The 12,146-nt window shown below is 33.6% G+C and overlaps 1 protein-coding gene across 5 annotated transcripts in view; it reads right to left on the bottom strand.

Annotated features, from left to right (window-relative positions):
* LOC149248633 (E3 ubiquitin-protein ligase RGLG4-like) overlaps window positions 1-6,579 on the bottom strand; it is a 61,288-nt gene extending 54,709 nt beyond the window's left edge. Inside the window, exons 1-2 of one of the 5 annotated variants that reach the window (XM_089458480.1) lie at window positions 6,025-6,579; window positions 4,943-5,122 (exon numbers count right to left, since the gene is read on the bottom strand). In XM_089458480.1, the coding sequence (XP_089314606.1) occupies window positions 4,943-5,119 (177 nt within the window). In that variant the 5' untranslated portion in view covers window positions 5,120-5,122; window positions 6,025-6,579. Of the gene's footprint in view, window positions 1-4,942; window positions 5,123-5,284; window positions 5,820-5,950 lie in introns of those variants that run through there. The other 4 variants (XM_089458477.1, XM_089458478.1, XM_089458481.1 and 1 more) reach the window with 4 other exon arrangements.
* Between the last annotated feature and the right edge of the window lie 5,567 nt (window positions 6,580-12,146).

Below are 12,146 nucleotides of genomic sequence, written 5' to 3'. Positions count from 1 at the left end.
CAAGTAACCTTGGGAAAATATTTCTATGGATTTTGTTGGAGGTTTGCCTATCCCAAGGAGAGGCCATGTCAACCTATTTTTGGTTGTGGATTGATTCAACAAGTAGTTTGTCCTTATTCCTTGTATGAAGACCATCTCAAAACATGAAGCATCTAAGTTGTTATTTGCAAATGTATGTGTAAATTTTGGTTTTTCAAGTTCAACAATATCTTATCAAGCCTCTAAATTTCTATGAAAGTTTTGGACAATAATATAGGAAAGGAAGGATACAAAGCTAAAGTACTATATTATCCTCATATTGACAGGCAGATTGAAATTGCCAACAAAACTTTGGTTCAACTGTTGAGAGAATATAATAGAAAGCATCCAAAGACATGTGATGGACAAATAGTTTATACTCAGCAATCTTACGATAGGGCAACTCATTCTTCCACACAAAAGTACCTTTTCAACCTAGTTTTAGTTATTTTCCACCCTCATCTTTTTCATGTTGCTTATGGACAACAAAACAAAAACATACGACAAAAGCAAGAGGGGCTAAAGAAAGAAAGCAAGTTCATATAGAAGATCATGCATCATTTTTATATGAGAGAGTAGCATAAGAAAAGTCCAATGAAGCACAAAAGCTCACACATAACCAACATAGGACCAAGCACAAATTTTGTGATGGGAACAAAGTGTAGCTTTATCTCAACAGAGAATACTTGCATGGGTAGCCAAGAAGTTGAAGCCTATGAGATATGGATCTTCCAAAATCATTGAGCTAGTTATTGGAGTAGGAAGTTATGTGAAAGAAGGTCCAGTGACTCAAAGAGGACAGCAAGAAATTTTGCAATTTGGCCTCAATAAACAAAGTCCAAGGAAATTTAAGTGGTATGAGAGAAACCAAGCTACAGGTAGGTTTTCTCAGTTTTTCTTAGAAGCTTTTGGGGACCAAAACTCTCCCATTGAAGACTTCATATCTAAATGGATCCTTGAAGAATCAAAATGGCTAAAAGATTGTTTCTCTAGTTAATATTGTGCTTGAGAACCCTTGCTAAATCCCTTAATAAATTTGAGCTTGAAGTTTAGTGGGACACGTGGTGGATAAGCAATGATAGTGGACACATACCAAATAGTGAATAAATGAGTTATAAGGTGTGGTAGTCCCCTTATGCAACCAATGGTGCTAGAGGCTACACTTTAGTACCAAAATTTCCAAATAAATCACCCCAAACAACACATGGGGTAACACTCCAGTATCACTAGACATAATGGAGGCTATACACTAGTATTGAGGGTTCCATTGGGATCATCACCACTCGCCATTAGGAGAGACTATATAACGTACTACAAGATATCCTTTGTACCAAGGGCTTCGTGTAGTTACCCCAACCAATTGAGGCCAGGAGACCATATGCAAAGGAAATAGGAACCCCACAAGGACTAATAGGAGCGCCTACCACTAATGACCAAGCAACATATGGCAAGGATGAAAAGGCCCAAAAAGTTGCAAAGGGGGCTTGAATGATTCCACAGCCAATGGTAGGTTGCCATGTGCCAAGCAAGAAAAGACAAAATTACTGTCTCTTGCACTATAAATCCGACACATCCACAGAAAATTTGGGAGGTGGTTTTTCCTAGTCACTAAACAACCTAAGAGTGAGAAAAGGAGGAAAACTATAACTCTGCTTGTTGAGAATATGGCTTGGAACGATTTCTTGCTGCTATTGGCCTTCCACCTACCCGGAGGCACAAGGAGAAAGGTAGCATGGAGCTATGGAAAAGAGGTTCAACGGAGGAGAGATGAAAGGAGGTTGCAATAGATCACATAAATCACCCAAAACAACACTTGGGGTAACACTCCAGTATCACTAGACATAATGGAGGCTATACACTAGTATTGAGGGTTCCATTGGGATCATCCCCACTCACCATTAGGAGAGACTATACAACATACTACAAGATATCCTTTGTACCAAGGGCTTCGTGTAGTTATCCCAACCAATTGAGGCCAGGAGACCATATGCAAGGAAATAGGAACCCCACAAGGACTAATAGGAGCGCCTACCACTAATGACCAAGCAACATGTGGCAAGGATGAAAAGGCCCAAAAAGTTGCAAAGGGGGCTTGAATAATTCCACAGCCAATAGGAGGTTGCCATGTGCCAAGCAAGAAAAGACAAAATTACTCTCTTGCACTATAAATCCAACACATCCACAGAAGATTTGGGAGGTGGTTTTTCCTAGTCACTAAACAACCTAAGAGTGAGAAAAGGAGGAAAACTATAACTCTGCTTGTTGAGGATATGGTTTGGAACGATTTCTTGTTGCTATTGGCCTTCCACCTGCCCGGAGGCACAAGGAGAAAGGTAGCATGGAGCTATGGAAAAGAGGTTCAACGGAGGAGAGATGAAAGGAGGTTGCAATAGATCACATAAATCACCCCAAACAACACTTGGGGTAACACTCCAGTATCACTAGACATAATGGAGGCTATACACTAGTATTGAGGGTTCCATTGGGATCATCCCCACTCGCCATTAGGAGAGACTATACAACATACTACAAGATATCCTTTGTACCAAGGGCTTCGTGTAGTTACCCCAACCAATTGAGGCCAGGAGACCATATGCAAAGGAAATAGGAACCCCACAAGGACTAATAGGGGCGCCTACCACTAATGACCAAGCAACATGTGGCAAGGATGAAAAGGCCCAAAAAGTTGCAAAGGGGGCTTGAATGATTCCACAGCCAATAGGAGGTTGCCATGCCAAGCAAGAAAAGACAAAATTACTGTCTCTTGCACTATAAATCCAACACATCCACAGAAGATCTGGGAGGTGGTTTTTCCTAGTCACTAAACAAACTAAGAGTGAGAAAAGGAGGAAAACTATAACTCTACTTGTTGAGGATATGGTTTGGAACGATTTCTTGCTGCTATTAGCCTTCCACCTGCCCGGAGGCACAAGGAGAAAGATGGAGCTATGGAAAAGAGGTTCAACGGAGGAGAGATAAAAGGAGGTTGCAATAGAAGGTAAATGAAGGAAACAAAAAAATAGCACACAAGTCAAGCTATCGCCGTACTACACAATTTGTAAAATATTGAGAGAATGACTAGAAGGAGGTCAAGGTATTGGTATGTGGAATATTGTATTGTTTGTATTTCCCTTGAGCTTTTGTAGGCCAAAGAGCCTTGTCACTATAAAAAAAACACCATTAATAATAACTAGAGCAAGCTAGCAATTTGGAAGTTGTTGGTTTCCCAAATTGAGTTTCCTAAGGTGTCTTTTGTGTTATTTCTATATGTTTGATTAAGTATATTTAATTCTATTAGCATAGACTTATTAACAATAACATACTAAATGTAACTACATGATAGGGTATTCTACATAGGTTTTTACAATCTTTATTTTCCACATATTACGATATGAGTTGTTTTGCCCATAGACTTATGATTATGGATAAACAAGATTTCTGATGAGTTGTTGTAGAACAATGATGCTTGTTATTCTTAAGCTTTAAGGGGGTATGCTCAATCTACATACTAATCAACTAAACTTGGTATGCCATGGATGAAAGGAGCTAAAATGTTATAAATAAACTGATTGAAATAACAAAATTGTACAAAGCATGTTCATCTCATTAGTTTACCTACCTAGGAGCATTATCTTGTCCCATCGTCCCTACCTATATCCCATTTATCCCATTTTACTTGTATCAAGTTCGTTTCTACAATTGTGCAACTACATCCACATTCATAAGTATACATTACCATGTGTCAATATATACTTTGGGAAACTCATCCTATGTCATATCAATCAACTTCATAGTTTTCATGTGTCCAGATATAGATTTTCTTCTACTTGAAGCCAAAGTGGACATGATAGTGATCCTTGCTTATGTGGGACAGACGCTCTAGTGTGCCCATTCTTTGGCTCTTGGATATGGTGATCTTCGTGTACAAGCATATTGCATTTTGGGTATACACTCGCATTGCTGATCCAATTTATAATGTCCATCCTTTTGTCATCTTTACAAAATCTGCAGGCTTTACTGCTAAAAATTTAACTAACCACTAAGTAGATTGCTACCAAAAATTGTAAGAATCCTTGCAATATGTTGCTGATAAGATTAACCCACTCTTCAACAGCTCTATAATCCACGTTGTAACCAGGAACTCTAAAATTATGCCAACTTAACTGTTTGTGCTCGGAATCCTACTAATATTAAAACTTAAAACTATTGTTGCAACTTGCCCAGGTTAATGGCGGAAAGCTTAAGTACCGTACAGCAGATATCACACGCCCCTTCTTCATTCGCTCCACTCTTCTACAACCCTTTGGGTTTTCACCTTAAAATCCTTGGAATGCCTTTTGCCATTTGTGACAATCAGATTGTAATAAATATGAGCCTATGAGAGAATTTTCTTTGAAGACAATATATCAACTAAGCAAATATTATCAACTAGGTTACAATAACAGTAATCTCTTTTTCGCCCATGGGGCTTTGGATTGACGGTGAATGGGTGCGTTGTTAAAGCACTCCTTGCGATAGGTCACCAGTTCAAATCCCCGTGCAATAGGTCACCGGTTCAAATCCCCCTGGGTACTTAGGTTAGTCTTAACTAGAAAAAAAAACAGTAATCTCTTTTTCTACTTAGGTTAGTCTTAACTAGAAAAAAAAACAGTAATCTCTTTTTCTTTTTTCTTTTGATGCTAAAACACTGTAAACGTTACCCGAGCGGAACAGCGTGAGTACAACTGTATTTTTCTTGTGTGAAGATGAAAAGTGTAGCATTCAATAACTTACAGTACAATTACTATTACTTCTAGTACAGAAAAAGGCATTGCTTTCTATCCAACAAATCCAAAATAACTCAGAGATGCCATATTACCCAATTCCACAGTTATATAACAAGGTTCTGTTGGAATCCATAAGGTTGCAAAGAGTGAACACTGACCTGATCAACGGTTTCATACTGATCTGGGATGAACGCATATTTCTCTTTGAGTGACACCGGTTGCGTGGGTGCCATCTGTTGTTGAGGCTGGCGTAACCTTTCAGGAACCAGATGCCTGTTAGATCGATATGAGGGTGCACGTTGCTGAGAACGCCTCCTTGACAGCTTGTTACCCATCACCTGCAATTAAATTTTAAACTTTCTGTGAGGTTCAAATGATAAAAAATAATAATAATAAATAAATGGTAAAATCAAAAGTCATAAGGTGTAAAAGATGAAAACAAATTTTATATTGAAAGCAATAAAGCAATGCATAATATTGTAAAAGAGAGTTCATCTCACGAGAGGAGAAAGTCATTTGGGGTTGAATTATGCATGCAGGAGATGTGATTTTTGGCATTCAGGAGGGCAGTCCAGAATTCAAGAGCAACAACTAGCTGTGGATAAGGGCTCTTATTGAAAATGCGAGATCAGAGCATTCCCCGTGGGATCTATGTCATTGGTAAAACTCAACCAACAGAACCGTATGTAGAGTTGTAGCTATGCACAAACACGGGCGAAAAAAAAATTCAAACGTAACACTAACTCGCTGTGTGGATCTTCTGAACCAAAATAGGGATAAAAAGATTTAGAGAACGGAGAGATTGAGACAAATAGGTATTAGATTATCATTCAACTAAAGATAAATGAGCAGCCAGAAGGGCCTTGGTTGACTGTTAACGTTACAGAGTGTTAAGCCATCCACCAGGTTCCCTTTTGTGATCTGCCCCAATTGAATGGCACGCAGTCATACAGAGATCTGAGACTGGGTGCAAATCTTGAGGGAATTTCGCCAAATAAATACCCTCGTAGCCTGGCATCTGAGCCGGCAAGTCTCTTTCATGCAAGGAAGTATGTATCGTACAGTGCTTAGCAGCCAGTGTCCACAAACCATTTAAAAAAACAAAATCAAGATAAAACCTATCAGAAAGAGAAATTAAAACTACAATGAGAAAGAGAAATTAAAACCTAAAATGCGAGAGATTGCTGAATGTTCAAAGAAAACTTCAAAAAACCGAACATGACAAAAAGTTGAAAATTACAAATAATTTCAACTTGCAGGAGCGGTTTTATGATGAAGCTATGGTCCAACGAGACCGAGAAAAGATGTAGAAAACCCTCGTTACCTTGAAGAAATTTGGCATGCACGGACTTAATTGGTGGTTGTTTCCGATAAAAGGTGCTGCTGCAGCTTCCAAGAAGTAACCTATTTGCCAAATTTGTCGGAGAAGTTGAAGTTAGCATTTCCAAGCACCTAAGCTAACATATTTCCAAGGCCATCGATTGTATCCCTGAAATATTCTTTGCCAACTGTATCAGAGAAGTTGTAGTTACTATTTCCAAGCACCTACGCTCACATATTTCCAAAACCATCAATTGTACCGCTGAAATAAACTGATATGACAATCATTTTAGCGGTTTAGAGTACACTGATTGAATGGCAAAGAGGCGTGCTGTCCGCTCGCTTCTCCCACAGGAGACTACGTATCAATGATTTTCTGAAAAAATGCCACAATGGGCCTACGCTTACCCATAAAGAATATTAATCCAGCTGCCACGGACCCGAAGATGTCGTGACGTACAGGGCTTCGCCCTGGTCCTCACAGCGAACAGCTTCTTTATCGGGAACTGAACTTTAACTTTCTTTAAGGCTCAACTTTATGAATATTTTGAATCTAATTTTATTTTTAAACTATTTATTTTATGAATATTTTGAATCTATTTTTATTTTAAAAAATGATTCTTATATTTTTTATTTCAAAATAATAATGGGTTATTTAAAAAAAATTATATTAAATAAATAACTTTTAAATCATTTAAATTTAAATTTAAAAAATAAATAAATAAATTATATTAATATAAATATATATATTTAATAGTCTATTGTTTATGGATTTTTGAATTGACAAGACTTTGGATTGACCCTCGATGGCATTTCTTATAACATCACCAATTCAAATCCCCGAAATGGTCCCACTTGTCTGCCATCCATATATACAAAAATATTTATTTACTTAAATATATTATAAAATTGTATTTATCAAATATTGAAATAATCAAATTTTTAATATATATTTTTATTTTTTAATTTCATATTATAAATTAATTATTTATATATTAATTAATTTATATGAAATAAGATTTATATATTAATTAATTTATATGAAATAAGAATGGTAGAGTAGTTACAGTGAATTTAAATATAAGTATAAGAAATAAATTTCTTCACAAAAATAAAATAACTAATAAATATGTTGTATTATTATATAAAAAAATAAAAAATGTAATTAATTAATATATAAATAACTAATAAATATGTTGTATTATTATATAAAAAAAATAAAAAATATAATTAATTAATATATAAATAACTAATAAATATGTTGTATTATTATATAAAAAAATAAAAAATGTAATTAATTAATATGGTATATATTAATATATATGTTTATTTAATATATATATATATATATAATTTATTAAAATATATTTTTAATATAATAATAAGTTATTTTAAATTGATAATAGGGAGAAAAATTATAATTCAAGAAAATAGAATCTTAAATTGACAATATGGAGAAAAATTATAATTCAAGAAAATAGAAACAATAGAAAATGAAAAAATAAATAAAGTTAAAAATAAAAAATTAGTAACTAATAAAAATGGAAGTTACTAAAAAAATCCATAATAAGACCCCAACTAATCACTTTACTAATAAACAAATTTAAATAATAAAAAAAAAACAAAAAGCAAAAAACAAAAATTGAATTCCTAATGTTAAACTATGGATAAGTTGCAGAAATTTTTTGTCAAAGACAAACAAAATTGAATGTGTAATACCTTGGGGCACCTATAATAATACATTTGAAATTTTGATCCTTTTTAATATTGAAGAAATCTAAATTTAAAATAAATTTCAATTAACTTACATTTTTAAATGTTGTTTTTAAGCAGTAGAGTATGGAAGAGATGTTGTGATACCATATATAGCCTTCTTATGTAAACATTTTGAAATGGTCAAATTATATAAAAATAAAAATAAACAAGCCTATATCCATCTTAACTCTTAATTTACCAAGCACCAAGAGGGATCAAATCTCTTTTCACTCTAAAAGAGGTTTGCATCTCAAGAGATTTGATCTCTCTCTGCACTTCGTAGATCTGGAGTTAAGATGGATCTAGACTGGTTTAATTTCCTCCTTTAAATAGACTATATTCCACATGAATATCATGGATCAATATAATGGGTTCTCGTAAACCTAGAGTTCAAAAACCACCAGTTACTTGACCAAGTCAAGTTTACCTTATTATTTTAGTTTCATTAAATTATGTTACAACATCTCTATTATACTCGCAACACAATTAAAAAAATGAAATAAAATAAATTAGTATATTTAATAATTAAATATCAAATCCCTTGAGGTGAAAACTTCTTTCAGAGTTAGAGTGAAAAGAGATTTGATCCCCTCGGCCCTTGGTAGATTTTGAGTTAAGATGGATCTAGGTTGATATATCTATATGTGTGTGTGTGTGCGCACACGTGTGTGCGTCAATTGGGGTTATCTCAAGTGGTTGTTATTTTCCCACTCATGTTAGAGTTAGAGTGGAGATATTTGATCCCTCTCGAACCTTGGTAGATTCTTAGTTAAGATGGATCTAGGTTGATATATCTATATGTGTGTGTGCGTGCACACGCATGTGTGCGTCAATTTGGATTATCTCAAGTGGTCGTTATTTTCCCACTCATGTTCAAATTCTCGCTAGTGACATGATGAGCTATAATGCCTTGGTAAATATTTTTATAATAACTTCAAGCCATATAAACTCTTAAATGAGTATATTTGTAGACCAACCATCTCACTCTAACCATATGGCTTAAAGGAAAACTAATTTTTTTTAATCAAATTCAAGCTTCTGTGATTCATATTTTGATTTGAAAATAATTTCGAAAGAAATCACATTGGTATATTTAGGTCGACGTGTTTTGAACCAACTAGTGTGGTTCATCATCAGAACAAGATAAAAATTCAGATCATAGCAAAAAGTTAAATAAAGAGTCAAAACCCTCTAACAACTTAGAGAAAAAGAACTTTTTTTTAAATATATATAAATTTCATTATTCATTACTTTAGTATAATAATATTTTTCTCCAAAAATTAATAATTGTAATTTTTAAAATACATAGAGATATTATAAATCACCAAGGTCATTGTCCATAATATTAAGCCCTCAAATGATCATTAAGGGGCCACCGAAATGACAAGGATGATTGTGATTTAGGTAAATGAATTAATTATAAATTTTTAAAACGTATCGTCTTTTCTTTCGGGAAGATTTTGTGAATGTTATACATCTTTAAGGTTTTGTGAATTTCTTTCATACATCTTGAAGATTTTCTGAATGTTATACGTCATGCTAGAGGAAAGGGACACTATTGTCTAGTGTGAGTATTGTCTAGTGGGAATGTTATACATCATGCTAGAGGAAAGTGACACTATTGTCTAGTGTGAGTATTGTCCAGTGGGAGAATAAGTTAGTTTCAATGATATATTATTTTATAAATTATAAGTTAGTTTCAATGATATATTATTTTATAAATTATAATTATTGGTAAGGTGGAAAGTTATATTATTTTATAAATTATAAGTTAGTTTCAATGATATATTATTTTATAAATTATAATTATTTGTAAGGTGGAAAGTTATATTGAAGGAATAGAAAAATTGGGAAGATTATCTTGAAAAATTAAATCATTCAATATAAAAGTCTTATTTCTAATAAAATAAATGTTATATTAAAAATATTTGGAAAATTTTGAGAAAACTCTCTTTTCAATGATATTTTTTTTTTCAAATTTCACTAATTTTAGCAATAATTGCTAATTGAATATCATGCCCATACCTTTCATACCTACTTTGACATGATCAACTAGAGTACAAACAAGGAGCCACTGTTGTGGCGCTAGTCCCTGCCGGTTAACAGAACAGTTTGGTGAGTTGGTTTGCATTACTAGTGTGTTGTAGGCATGCTTACTTGTATTAAGATTTAGTGAATTGGATAGCGAATTGTTGTATGGACTTTTTGACTTTGTGCAAAGAGTGAAATATAATGAACTTTGCGTTTGTTAAGTAAGAATTGTGATAAATGTAAGATTAGTTTTAGATGTAATTTTCCAATGTGTCATGATTTAAAAAATGTTTAGATTAATAATTAAAATGTAATAAAATTTAAGAGTGAATCATGGAAAACTTGAGGGAAAAAAACTATAAAAGGTAATAATAATGCATTATAATGTATGAAGAATTAGAGAGTGTTAAAGTAAGTTATGTATTTTAATAAGCATGGGGTATAAAATATATTTAAATGCATAATAATGAATTCATGGTGCACAAAACATAGAATTTTGTTATTTTTTTACATTTGAATATTATGGAAATATTCATAAAATGATAATGAGCAAATAAACATTATTATGAATATAAATTTGTTAATTAAATTCGTGGTGGATCATTCTCGAAAGTCAAAGAAGAACTTAAGCATTTAAAAATTATGGAGTCTTGAACCCATGATTGAAAGATTAGATATCTAGTAACATGTTTAGACATAAGTGATACCATTCAGGTTAATGTCAATGATTGGGGAATTATTCCATGGTCAAAAGAACAAAAGATATATTTATTTAAAAATATTGTTTATCATAACTTTAGTGTGAACTTTAAATTTGTTCAATTACTAATTAGCAAAGAAAATAAACCCTGCATCTAATTTCTAATTAGTAATTTGCTGCATTTAATTAATAATTTGTTGTGATGCAAAAGGACATGACTTTTGGTCTTTTTTATAGTTTTGGGTTAGTAAAAGTAGCATCTAAATACAATGGCAAAGTAATTTTGATAAGTTTATTTTATAAATTAAAAACTAAAATAAACAGATTAAAATTAAAAAAACATTTAAACTTTACGAGTTGAAATGTAAATTGATTATGATCTGCAAGAAAAAATTCATTATCTTTTGGTGTTGTATACTCTTGCTTTCTGCAATATCTGTGTTCCATTTAAGTAAGTTAGTTGGATTGATTGATGAATGGACAGATACCAGATGAAACAAGCACAGGTTGGGGCATCATTTCTCTTGTTCTATTTATTCAATCGTCCAATATGATAAAAAGACTCTCGTACCAAGCAAGCAAGGTATCGGGAAAAAGACATACAGGGTTGGAGGTCGTTGGTTAGTCGTTTACCAACGGAAAGCATGGGATATTTATCGAAATATGTTGTATACAATATTATGCTTGCTGCCAGAGCCAGCCAGGCGTTTTCACATTATTGAAAGGGTAGGCCTATTCACATTTCATAATTTCCCCCTTCGGGTCGGTATAGCCGTATATCGTCGATGGAGTCCTACTAGTAATAACTAGAATATAACGCCATCACTTCCGTATAGCTTAGGCGTATGAGTTCTTCGCTTCAAAAAGTTATGTTCATCCCAAGATATCAATAGATACACATGAGAGTTCACATTATCTATGTAACACCCTTGTTATTTTCATTATGTTTTGTCTTACTCTACTCTTAGGGAAATGGATGTGGACCCTTGGAGCAGGTCTTCCTGTCGGTTGATCCACCTCGGGATGAGGGTCCATCGCCCTTTCCCTTCGGGAAGAGTGGGGCGATCAGAATCCATGCAGACGGGTGAAACTCGTATCTTTAAGGGGCCGGGTCTGCCCTCCGGGCCTGGGCCGACTCTGTAGCCGTCCTCTGGTCGCAGCGGCAAGCCCGACTTACCTGGTAAGAGAGAAAAAAAAAATTCGAAGTATGATGAAAGGACTTACGTCACAGATAAACAGATGCCATTAAACATAGTTGTTTTTCTATTTTGTGATTATCTTAATTAGGGAGTATAGTTTAATATAATTGATTTATTTGGCATAACATAAGCATAGCAGGTATGATGACATATAGAATGATGAAAAATGCGATAATTGAAAATAATAAAAGAATGGAGATTGACTATACCACTTCAAATTACTCTATTTATTAGTTAGAAATAATGTTTTGACAGCTTGATTTTTTAAAACTTATTATGTTATTAAACTTTATACCTGGTGACAAGAAAGGCTTACCTTGGCATAAGCTAATTATTGCAGGTTAATACAACTGGGAG

This window comes from Pinus tabuliformis, chromosome 7, assembly GCF_031772625.1.
Source record: "Pinus tabuliformis cultivar Carrire ecotype Pingquan chromosome 7, CPIR1, whole genome shotgun sequence".
Classification (NCBI taxonomy): domain Eukaryota; kingdom Viridiplantae; phylum Streptophyta; class Pinopsida; order Pinales; family Pinaceae; genus Pinus; species Pinus tabuliformis.
Note: the sequence above shows the minus strand (reverse complement) of the source record. Positions and strands in the feature narration are given on the sequence as shown.